General features: G+C 44.2%; 1 protein-coding gene across 1 annotated transcript; it reads right to left on the reverse strand.

Annotated features, from left to right (window-relative positions):
- Positions 1 to 1,528: 1,528 nt before the first annotated feature.
- LOC138800028 (uncharacterized protein C8orf76-like) lies at positions 1,529 to 12,473 on the reverse strand. The gene is made up of 7 exons (XM_069981838.1): positions 12,324 to 12,473; positions 12,099 to 12,194; positions 8,376 to 8,519; positions 7,226 to 7,644; positions 5,198 to 5,330; positions 2,441 to 2,587; positions 1,529 to 1,678 (listed from the first exon to the last, which is right to left on the reverse strand). The coding sequence occupies exons 1-7, from the start codon at positions 12,423 to 12,425 to the stop codon at positions 1,529 to 1,531; spliced, it is 1,191 nt and encodes a 396-aa protein (XP_069837939.1). The 5' UTR covers positions 12,426 to 12,473.
- Positions 12,474 to 12,552: the final 79 nt, after the last annotated feature.

Below are 12,552 nucleotides of genomic sequence, written 5' to 3' on the forward strand. Positions count from 1 at the left end.
TGTATGGGATATCCGCAAAACATGACCTGTTGGGGGGTCTTGAGGACTCGAGTTGAGAAACACTGCCCTATATGAAAGTCAGGTCCACTTGATGTCCCAATGGAGTAGTTAGGTCCCCTCTATGCCCCAAAAGACTAATAAGGCCTCCATCTGTACATCCACAATAGTAGTTAGGTCCATCTCTGCCCCCAAATAGTATTTAGGCCCCCTCTGTGCATCCATAGTGGCAAGGCCCCCAATGTTTCCCATATAGCAGCTAGCCCCCTCTGCGTCCATATAACATAAAAGGGCTCTCTGTCTCCCCATATAGTATAAGGCCCCTCTGTTTACCCATATGGTAGTTAGGCCCCCAGTAGGCAGTATCCCCACTGCAGCTAACCCCCCCCCCCTTTTCCAGTATTTAGAAACCTCCACATATCCCTCTGTAGGTAGTCCCCCAGTAAATGTTATGCCCCTGTAGGAAGTTCCCATGTAAGTCTTATGCCTCTGTACAGTCCCCCTGTAAATGTTATGCCTCTGTAGGTACTGTAGTTGCCACCAATTCTGCTGAGCCTGCTTCCAAGGTGCCTGAATGCAATACTGAATACGGCCTATTTAGACTGGAGGAATTTTTCACTGATGGTCTGACCCTAGACAAACGGGACATACATGATGGATTTCAAGTTTTGAGCTATAAACACCCTGTATAGATAGTGTTAGCTGGTGTTTGTTACCCAGCCTTCTGGGGGTCCTAAAAGGCCTGGTGCAAGAGAGATTTAGCTAGGTAGATTTAATGTAAGCTGTCTCTATTATACTAGTGTATAGTATACACACTGTAAACACTCCGGCCGGGATTCCATGCTGCCGCACAAAAAACTGACATGTCAGTTTTGTCCGGCCGCTTTTCACTGAATAGCTGCCGCACAGAACGGACAGTGCAGACAATGTAAACTTTACATTATCGGCTATGGGTAATTGGAGTGTGGGCACACCCGAATGCGCACGCATTTTATTTAAGAAGAAATAAAGTTCATCCGGCTGGTACTGCAGTACCTGCTGGGATGTACTCCACAGCCAGCGGCCGTTGTGTGACATACAGCGTTCTGTCATACAGCATTTGAACCCAGCCTTAAAGCATACCTGTCATGACAGCCCGCCGAATCAGCAGCTTGTTCCTCTGTAAGGCCCCGTTCACACTGAGCAAGAACGGCGGAATTCCGCCGTGCTCAGTGTCCTGCTTTAAGTGAATGAGAAGGTGCGCGCTCCTCCGCTGCTGCAGCTCTCCGCTCTAAAAAGTGACATGTCATTTCTTTGAGCGGAGAGGGGAGGAAGCGGACACGCACGTGCCCTCTCATTCACTCACAGCAGGACATTGAGCGTGGCAGGATTCCGACGTTCTTGCTCAGTGTGAACGAGGCCTTAGTCTGAAGTTCGGGTCTCCTTGGATACCAACACACAATAAGATGTTAATGTGCATAATACGGTCTAATTATGTGTTTGTATCCAAGAACACCCTGACTTTCGGTTAACAGAGGTACTCACCACTAATCTAGCAGTGGGCTGGCATGGCAGCGAGAAAAGGCTTGTCCACTGACACAAGGGTTTCCCAGGAATGTCTCCAGCAGATTGCACTACTTCGTTGGCCGCGCTGCTCGTCAGATTTATCCCCAATCAAGCGTTTAAGGACCACCTGGGACACCTGCTTTAGCAACCATAGAAAGCTATTAAAGCTTATGAAAAAGGTTTTTTTTACCACTAGTTGCAGTGTAGCCCCAGCCTCATCATTGTTCTATGACCAAATTGAGTTCAGTTTTAGGAGTCAATGACGGAGATAACCGAGCAGTGCAGTGCATAGTCACCATTGTTATGTTAGTGTGTAAGTGAGAGGTTTCAATCACAATATATTACAAGGGACAACTGACAAATAAACAACTCATTTTTCTTTAAGTAAGCCTGTCTTTTGTATACAGCCACACTTTACTCTGTAAAACTAAGCCAGAATACATAACTTGGCCTCAACTCTTCCTATGTACCAGAATCAGCAGGTCTGGCCTCTATTTGCACCTAGATCAGACAGTACACAAGGGTAAGCCATTCTTATACTGGGGTAGGAGAGTTCATATAAGCCCCCACACCAATTATCTGGAACATTAATCTGCTCTTTCCATGTTTCACATTCATTTAACTGAGAACAAAAAAATGTATAGAACATTGGGGAAAAAATTTATACTGATGAAATAATAGAAGAATCTGGCTTTATTAAAAATAACTCTTTTTAAAAAAAAAAAATAACAGTCCATATCTTACAGACTTTCATAGACCCCAAAACAGTTAAATTGTGCAGCTCCAATCTTCTTACAAGATATTCTTCTTCAAGATAGTCCACAGCGTAGATTTCTGTTAGCCATATATTCTTGCTCACAGACAGTCTGGATGCTGTTGTCCATCTTTACTCACTGACCTTTAGAAGGGCGTTTATTTTCTGAAACCATTTGTCTATGAACTCTGTATCAGAAGGCATTATAAAGGAGGTCAATGCCTGAGTAGTTTTTGTGTCAGTCTGTCCCTCCTCCTTTGTTCTTTCCGCTAAAAGATCTTCACCCATTACCTAAAAAGTAAACAAAAATGTCATCATTAATGTTGAATGGTTACAAAAAAATTTCAATGAATAAAGAGCATGAATTAAAAGGGACTCAATCTGCACATTTGTGCTGATTAGGCTTCCAGAAAAGCTGCACAGACCTTGCAGCCGGGTCTAATATGGTGTTCTGGGCTCCGTAGACTTTATGTCAGGTAAAAGGCTTTCTAATCCCGCACATGAGGCAGGGGGAGAGCTGTTAACTAGTCATCTGGGCTGGACTAGTCATGGCTCTCTGTTCTGTCAGTGTGATCTGTGTGGTGATTGACAGGCAAGGAGGCCAGTTAGCGATTATCATCATGGAAAACAGGACAGGGGACAGATTACTTATGCATGCTCCCCCACCAGATATATACACCTTTAGGCTATGTTCACACTACGTATATTTGAGGCTGTATGTTTGAGGCTGTATAGCAACCAAAACAAGGAGTGGATTGAAAACACAGAAAGGCTCTGTTCACATAATGTTGTAATTGAGTGGATGGCCGTCATTTAATGGCAAATATGTGCTGTTATTTTAAAACAACGGCTGTTATATTGAAATAATGGAAGTTATTTACCGTTATATGGCGGCCATCCACTCAATTTCAACATTGTGTGGACAGATCCTTTCTGTGTTTTCAATCCACTCCTGGTTTTGGTTGCTATGAGGACCTGACATGAGGACCAAATACAGCCTCAAATATACATAGTGTGAACCCAGCCTTAGGCTGGGTTCACACTACGTAAATTTCAGTCAGTATTGTGGTCCTCATATTGCAACCAAAACCAGGAGTGGATTAAAAATGTTGAAATTGAGTGGATGGCCGCCATATAATGGCAAATATTTGCTGTTATTTTAAAACAGCGACTGTTATATTGAAATAATGGAAGTTATTTACTGTTACATGGCGGCCATCCACTCAATTTCAACATTGTGTGAACAGAGCCTTTCTGTGTTTTTAATCCACTCCTGGTTTTGGTTGCAATATGAGGACCACAATACTGACTGAAAAATACGTAGTGTGAACCCAGCCTTAGGGTACAAACACACACGGCATATACGCTGCGTATTTACTGCTGCGTATACACTGTGTGTGTTTGTACCCTTAGAGGCTGTATCTAGTGGCAGCAGACAATAACAAAGAGGCAGCACAGGAAATAGTTTAGGAGTGTTTTACAAACTCCATTTTCCTATCTTCAAGATAAAATATGATCTTTTTGATCAGAATACCTCTTTAACCCCTTAGCGACCCATGACGTATCTGATACGTCATGGTGCCGCTCGGGGTGTTCAGAGCGGGGTCCCGCCGGGACCCCGCTCTGAACGGCGCTGATCCCGGCTGACACGTGCAGCCGGGCAGTGCCTCTATTAGCCGGCGCGGGTCCCGTTTCCGCGCCGGCTAATTAAGCCTCTAAGTGCAGCTGTCAGACCTCACGTCCCTGGTGTCTAGTGGGACGCATCTCCCCCCCGCGATGCGATCGCGGGGGGGAGATCCGTTCTTCTGCCCGTGCCGGGCCTCAGCGTCGGAATGATGCTGATCCCGGCTCGGCAATAGATTGCTATGGCCTGCAGCAGGCCATAGTAATCTATGATCGATCTTTGCTGTGTATATACACAGCATTGATCTCTATGAGAGATCAGTGCTGTCTATATACAAGTCCCCCAGGGGGGCTTCTAGTTACAGTAAAAAAAAAAAAAAGTAAAAAAGTGTTTTTATTAATAAAAAATCCCCTCCCCTAATAAAAGTCCAAATCACCCCCCTTTTCCCATTTTATAAATATAAATTAATAATTAAATAAATAAACATATTTAGTATCGCAGCGCGCGTAATCGCCCGAACTATTAATTTATCACATTCCCGATCTCGCACGGTAAACGGCGCCAGCGCAAAAAAATTCCAAAGTGCAAAATTGCGCATTTTTGGTCGCATCAAATCCAGAAAAAATGTAATAAAAAACGATCAAAAAGTCGTATATGCGCAATCAAGGTACCGATAGAAAGAACACATCATGGCGCAAAAACTGACACCTCACACAGCCCCATAGACCAAAGGATAAAAGCGCTATAAGCCTGGGAATGGAGCGATTTTAAGGAACGTATATTTGTTAACAATGGTTTGAATTTTTTACAGGCCATCAGATACAATATAAGTTATACATGTTATATATCATAGTAATCGTAACGACTTGAGGAACATGCATAACAAGTCAGTTTTACCATAGGACGGACGGCGTAAATGCAAAACTCCCCGAAATCAAAACAAATTCGTTTTTTTTTTTCAATTTGACAGCGCAAATGATTTTTTTCCGGTTTCGCAGCATATGTTATGGAAAAATAATGCCTGTCATTGCAAAGTACAATTGGTTTCGCAAAAAATAAGCGCTCATATACGTCTCTAGGTGAAAAAATGCAAGCGCTATGGACTTTTAAACTTAAAATGGAATAAGCAAAAGCGCAAAAACGAAAATAGGCTTTGACCTTAAGGGGTTAAAAGAAGAAACTGTGCAGACAGGATAAACTTTTGAAAGCCGCAAACTCATTGGTGGTTATGAGCCCCTTTATATACTAACAGAGAGGATAAAGCTTGGACACCTTACCTCCACTAAGAGCATTTTATGTTCTTCTAGTAATCCAGATGTTTCCAATTGTTTTTCTATTTGCTCCTGTGTCTTCAGATTTTTTTCCAGTACAAATGACGCATGCTGGGGCTGGATGAATTGTAGGAGAAGCCTGTGAAAATATCAATCAATGATGAGATCTGTTTTGCAGTAACACTACCACGGCTCAGTTTCTGCATGATAACTTACATCTTAAGGGCTGGGTTCACACTACGTATATTTCAGTCAGTATTGTGGTCCTCATATTGCAACCAAAACCAGGAGTGGATTAAAAACACAGAAAGGATCTGTTCACACAATGGTGAAATTGAGTGGGTGGCCGCCATATAACGGTAAATAACTGCCATTATTTCAATATAACAGCCGTTGTTTTAAAATATGCTGTTATATGTAATATGTGCCATTAAATGGCGGCCATCCACCCAATTTCACCATTGTGTGAACAGATCCTTTCTGTGTTTTCAATCCACTCCTGGTTTTTGTTGCAATATGAGGACCACAATACTGACTGAAATATACATAGTGTGAACCCAGCCTAAGGCTGGGTTCACACACAGTATATTTGAGGCAGTATTTGGTCCTCATGTCAGGTCCTCATTGCAACCAAAACCAGGAGTGATTGAAAACACAGAAAGGCTATGTTCACATAATTTTGTAATTGAGTGGATGGCCGTCTTTTAATGGCAAATATTTGCTATATAATGGCAAATATTTGCTATATTGAAATAATGGCAGTTATTTACCGTTATATGGCGGCCATCCACTCAATTTTAACATTGTGTGAACATAGCCTTTCTGTGTTTTCAATCCACTCCTGGTTTTGGTTGCAATGAGGACCTGACATGAGGACCAAATACTGCCTGAAATATACTGTTTGTGAACCCAGCCTAACAGACATTTAATAACTAAAATCTAATAAGGTCCAATTAAAATGTCCTTGCCTTGGGTCTCTGAAGTCTGTGACAACTACCAAACTACACCCACCCACCAGCTATTGGTGGCCTACAGGGAGAAGCAATGTGGTGCTATACTTGCTGTCTTCACTAACAGGAGAAATACTGCATAAAACATTGTACATAATATATTACTGTAATCAGCTTCTCTGTCACTTGCTGGGCAGCATAAACCTAGCTATAGATTTCCATTAATACAATGTTCTTTAAAGGAGTACTGAATAACTGATGTACAATGTTATACTTAGTGCAAGGCCTTAAGGAACATTGCAAGGCTTCTATCTTTTGAAGTATGAAATAAGTCATGCTCTGAGGTGTAGGTTTACCCTGGAATGTTCCTTTAAGACATAGTTCAATTCAATGGACCATTACAGACAAATAAAAGTAAAATACTAAAGGAGACGTATGCAAAAATATATTTCAAATTATTTTATTTTAGATGATCTGTAAATAGCAAACCCCATATCTGGCACTGTGTTGAAAATGGAAAAAAGGCTATATAGAGCTTCCATTTACTTGGCCTCAATCTTAACTAGTGTTGAGCCTGTCCTGTCAAACTGTTTGGGTTCGGCAACATTCTGCGAACCCAAATGCTCAAGATCAGATTATAAAGAAAAGCCTGAGAATTCTTATATTTTCAAATCCATTCCTGGCTTTGGCTTCAAATCCTTGGCAGATAATCTGTCAGATAATCTTTCTATGTAAATGAACCCTTAGGGTTGCCAAGCATCTGGGGTTCAGACTATATACTGTTCTCAGTTTATAATACCGCACTAAAACAACCTTCCCCTTTGTGCTGGTCTGGGTGTTGCTAGTTGCAGAGAATGTGCTGCAGGGAAGCTTATGCAGTTTCTCAGTATAGATAAGATGTATGGAAAAAAGATGTATAAGAATAAAAAAAACTGCTTAAACAAGCATCTCTCATGTAATTTATTTTACACGCCCTACAAGTAACAGCCCAGTTGTTGTACAAAACTTACTTCAAAATAAGTGCACAATATGCTCTTACAGGTTTAGAACTAAAAGATTGTAATTTTGTTGCTTCTCTATATACCTGGCTCTAATAGAGGAGGCACACGACCACATCCACAGCAGCTCTCTGTTTTTGCAGGTAGTCAATGATGAAGTCTCTCTTTCATCATGTTGCCTGAATACTACGTTGTCATCTCTGGTCACAGAGGAGTCTATTGTTCTAGCAATATCATTTATACATTGCTGTGTTCCCAGTGATCCCTGAGAGTGTTGGCTGAATCTATTGGAGCTCTGTGATGGTTCCTTGCAACTAGTGGTAGCAAGAAAAAGTCTCTTGTAAGATTCAGCCAGAGAAATCCAGAACTGTGAATTGAAAGGATGCAAAGAAATCAGTTGCTGCAGACAAGACACTTCTTCTTGTAGATTCCCCAAATAGTTGTGAATAGTTGCTTGAAGATGTAAGGCCCCAGTCAGGTGATCTGTGTTACTAACCCCCTTTGCCTAAAAAAAAAAAAAAAAAAAAGAAAAATATTTGTACTTACACCGACAATTTCATAACATTGTACAATACAGCCTTTAATGCTACAGGTTTCAGTTACTGGAAATACATCCACAGTATAGAATATATCAGACAAGACCTGATATTATCTAGATCCCACAAGGGATAAGTTGTGAAAGGGTCTGCCTTACAGAAACCTTACCCAATACTAGCTACAGGCTGTGTTTGTTATTGCAGTGAAGCAACAGTGACTTGAATAAAGCAAAGCTATACATTAAAAAGGCTTTTACAACCCCATTAATAATATACTGCCTGCTTTTTTGAAGCTTTTTATTGTGGCTTACATTAAATAGCTTTGACTTTAAAGGGTATTCTACTCAGGTAAAATACATGCTAAATCATTGGCCTCTCTGAGACTAACAATTAATTCCATACATGTCATTTTCAGCCTCCTTCCCCCAGTTCTGAGTCTGTTACTTTGTCCTGAAGACACAGACAACTGCTGTTCACTGTCTCTCTTCTCAGAAGGGAGGAGGAGACAAAACATCTTCAGATGTCTTCAGCAGAAAGCAGCAGGCTCAGAATTGGGGGAAGAAGGCAGAAAAAGGTAATGACAACTATGGAATGAATTGTTAGCCTTCAGGAGAAGGGGGGGGGGGGAATTATTCAACATGTATTTACCTGAGTGGAATACCCCTTTAATGTGTTTCTATTTTTTTTTTATATAAATTACCAGCATTTCTGTAATCTCCAAAGCTTCTTTATGTCTTCCCAAACGTATCAAACAGCGTGCCTGACTTTCCAGGACATCTCTTCTCATAGTATTGTTAGCCGGGGGTATAAGGGCATAGCAGCCAGTGTATTCATTAAATGCTTTCTAAAAGGAAAGGAGAAATGACCTTTTTTGGATTAATGGTTATAACTTCACATACAATCAATATGCAATCGTGCAAAACATGTAGTGCCATAGTACAATATAGGCCAATAATTACAGCAACTTAATTACGGCAACTGTAATGCCTGGGGCCTTATCAAAATCATGGCCTATTCTCAGGATAACGTATCAATATTAGACAGGCAGAACAGCCTCTTAAAATGTTTATCAGCGGTCTTAAAGGGGTTATCCAGTGCTACAAAAACATGGCCACTCACAGGAGCACTGCGGCCCCTTTACACAGATAACTGTGCAAGAGGTTGGACGCCTGCCAATCTAATATTCATAGCTTATCCAGTGGCGGTCTTTGGCACCAAGCACCCTAAGCGATCGCTTGGGGCCCCCAACATCCAGGCGGGCCCCTACGCCCCGCTCTTGTGCTCAAGACCGTTGGACAGGGCCGCTGCCCCGCTCGCTGCTGCCATCTGAACTGTAACTATGAGCACTCGTAATGAGCGCTCATAGTTACATGCAGCAGCGCTGACAGGGCGGGAGACATTGGCTCCCTTCCTGTCAGTCACTCTTGTGGCCGCAGGAAGGGTTTTCCCTGCGGTCACAAATGGCAGCTTTGTCCTTGTGGTGCCACCCTTCCTGCGGCCACAAGAGTGAAGAGAAGAGGAGACGCCCGGACCCAGGTGAGTATAAGTGTTTGTTTTATTGTGTTATACACTATATGGGAGGGGGAGCACACAGGGGTCTGTTTAACTGGGGGAGCGCACATCGGGGTCTATATAAATGGGGGGAGCACACAGGGGGGGCTATATAACAGGGGGAGCACACAGGGGGTCTATATACTACTGGGGGAACATACAGGGGGTCTATATACTACTTGTGAGGCACACAGGTGGTCTATATATAACTGGGGGAGCACACAGGGGTCTGTATACTACTGGGGCAGCACACAAGGGGTCTATATAATACTGGTGGGGCACACAGTGGGTCTATATACTACTGGGGGAACCACACAGGGGATTTATATACTACTGGAGGAGCACACAGGGGTCTATATCCAAGTGGGGGAGCACACAGGAGGTCTATATCCAAGTGGGGGAGCACACAGGGGGGCTAAATACCCCTGAGGGAGCACACAGGGGGCCTATATACTAGTGGGGGAGCACACAGGGGGTATATACAACTGGGGGCAGCACACAGGGGGTCTATATACAACTGGGGGCAGCACACAGGGGGTCTATATACAACTGGGGCAGCACACAGGGGGTCTATATACAACTGGGGCAGCACACAGGAGGTCTATATACTTCTGGGGGAGCACACGGGTGCTATATATAACTGGGGGAACACACAGGGGTCTATATACTACTGGGGGAAGCAAAGAAGGGGTATATACTATTGGGGGCAGCACACAAGGAGTATATATTACTGGCGGTAGCGCACAAGGGGTAAATACTACTGGGGGCAACACACAGCGGTCTATTGTTTTGGAACGCGTGTCGAGGTGGGGGGGGGCCCAGACATAACTTTGCATGGGGCCCCAGAAATGCCAAGACCGCCCCTGGTTATTATTGCCTCCGACACCAAAATAGCCAGTGAGAATGAATGGGGGGATCCTTTTTTTCTCCATTCATCCTCATTCTCATCATCCAGTGACGTGTCTGGGGGGAACGTAGCGTACGCTGCCCCCCCAGACACGTCTTTTCCGCCAGTACCGTCCCAATAAGAGATGACTGTATGGCGTGAAATTCTACAAACTCTGTGAGCGTACCTCAGGGTACACTTACAGATTTAGGGTGCGGAGATGACATGTGCGGAGACGCGCGCCTGCATCAGTCCACCGGCAGGTGCCAGCTGCGGAATGCACAAAGGGTTATCCTTCGCCATTCCACAGTGTGCACGTACCCTTAGAGTGTATGAAGGAAGGGACACCCGAATCCAGCCCCCAGATGCCCCCCCCATCCTCGGAGTTAGTGGGAAGATCGTTCGGGAACTGATCTTCCCACTGCTGGATAAAGGTTATCACCTGTATGGGGATAACTTTTATACCAGCACCCCCTTTTCCGATCCCTCGCTGCCCGAGCTACTGTAGCTTGTGGCACGATCCGAAAATATCAGAAGCAGTAATAGAGCCCTAATATTTAGCAGCCATGGAGCGGACCCAGCGCTTCTGGATATGAAGGACCCCGTATCGCACCAGGGCAACATTTTCCAGGTGACGTCCCGCACACAGGAGAACGGGAGACCCCAGAAGAAGTGGGGGCAACACACAGTGGTCTATTGTTTTGGAACGCGTGTCAAGGGGGGGGGCCCAGACATAACTTTGCATGGGGCCCCAGAAATGCCAAGACCGAGAAGATTTTGTATAGCCAAACTGACACAGCAAATACAAAAGTATATATTACTAGAGATGAGCGAACCTTGAGCATGCTCGAGTCGATCCGAACCTGAACATTCGGCATTTGATTAGCGGTGGCTGCTGAAGTTGGATAAAGTCCTAAGGCTATGTGGAAAACATGGATATAGTCATTGGCTGTATCCACGTTTTCCAGACAACCTTAAAGAGGGAATGTAGAGAGGCAAATCAGCTCACCATGTGTGCAATAGTCAGTGGTGCTGGTCCTCAATTACGTCTGGAGCAGGTGGAAGGAAACAGAGATCCGGGCCATTTTCCGGTGGCAATAGGTAAAAAGTGGAAGTCCACAGCTCCAAGTAAAATGTAAAGTCTTTATTTAGAAATCCTCTTAAAATCCAAACATAACAATAAAAAACACGCCGACGCGTTTCAGGACACTGGTCCCTTAATCATGATTAAGGGATCAGTGTCCTGAAACGCGTCGGCGTGTTTTTTATTGTTATGTTTGGATTTTAAGAGGATTTCTAAATAAAGACTTTACATTTTACTTGGAGCTGTGGACTTCCACTTTTTACCTATAACCTTAAAGAGGACCTGTCACCCCCCGTGCCGGGGTGACAGGCTCCCGACCCCCTGTTAGATCCCCCTATACTAAGGTGATCCTGCCGGGTCCCGCTTTTTGAGGCGGTCGGGTCACAGAGATTTCAGCGCCCGAAGCGCGCACTGAGAGATGAGTCCGATGCCCATAGAGAGTGGCGAAGCATCGGACTCCCCATTCATTCTCTATGGGCATCTGACTCTGCTGTCAGCGCGCGCTGAAATCTCTGTGACCCGACCACCTCAGGAAGCGGGACCCGGCGGGATCACGTAAGTATAGGGGGATCTAACAGGGGGTCGGGAGCCTGTCACCCCGGCACGGGGGGTGAAAGGTGTCCTTTAAGAGTTTTATCCAAGTTCTGCAGCCCCAGCTAATCAAATACCGAACGTTCGGGATCGGATCGACTCGAACCCGAGCCCGGTTTGCTCATCTCTAAATATTACCTGAATCACAGTTACCCATCCACCACCTATTATGCCAAGTGTCAATAAAGTTCTGATGATGATAGAAGGGGTGCTCTAAAACCACCATGACAGCTCATCCCTCTCCAGGCCAGAGCTGAATATCATGGCTGTGGATTCATTCCTCCTCCAATGATAGATACTTGTTTCCATACCTCAAACTCCTCCTGTCTGTATGAGAAGTCGGCTCTGAACTTCCATATGGTGTGAACTTCAGCCAAGTCATCACTGCTCACATCTTCCATAAACCACTGAGGAGAAAAGAAAACAACAAAAGAGACATAAGAAGTAAATAAATAATAATAATAATAATAATAGTAATAAACAGTCTTAGTGGCCCATGTCTCCAGGATGGACATATCCCTGCTCACAGCCAATACCTGCGGCTCGCACTTCTTAGCGGTATATGTCAGCCCTCTCTGACCCGTACGCTCCCGGGTTTCCGAAAACACAGAATCCTCAAAGCAAAAATCACACTCCATGTTCCCTCCGACCCTAATTCACCCTTGCACCATAGTGTCCATCAGTAAACACCGTCCGTACGGAAACAGAGCAAAGCGAAAAGGTTCCCACAAGCCTTGACTGTGCGCATGTACACTGAAGGACGAG

The sequence above is a fragment of the Dendropsophus ebraccatus genome, chromosome 8 (assembly GCF_027789765.1).
Source record: "Dendropsophus ebraccatus isolate aDenEbr1 chromosome 8, aDenEbr1.pat, whole genome shotgun sequence".
Lineage (NCBI taxonomy): Eukaryota > Metazoa > Chordata > Amphibia > Anura > Hylidae > Dendropsophus > Dendropsophus ebraccatus.

Bases quoted from the DNA above. Each gene is read 5' to 3' on its own strand.
- LOC138800028 (XM_069981838.1), bottom strand. From the start codon at position 12,425: ATGGAGTGTGATTTTTGCTTTGAGGATTCTGTGTTTTCGGAAACCCGG. The intron at 12,195-12,323 runs GTATTGGCTGTG...TTTTCTCCTCAG, and splicing joins CTAAGAAGTGCGAGCCGCAG to TGGTTTATGGAAGATGTGAG. The intron at 1,679-2,440 runs GTCAGTGAGTAA...TTGCTAAAGCAG, and splicing joins AAATAAACGCCCTTCTAAAG to GTGTCCCAGGTGGTCCTTAA.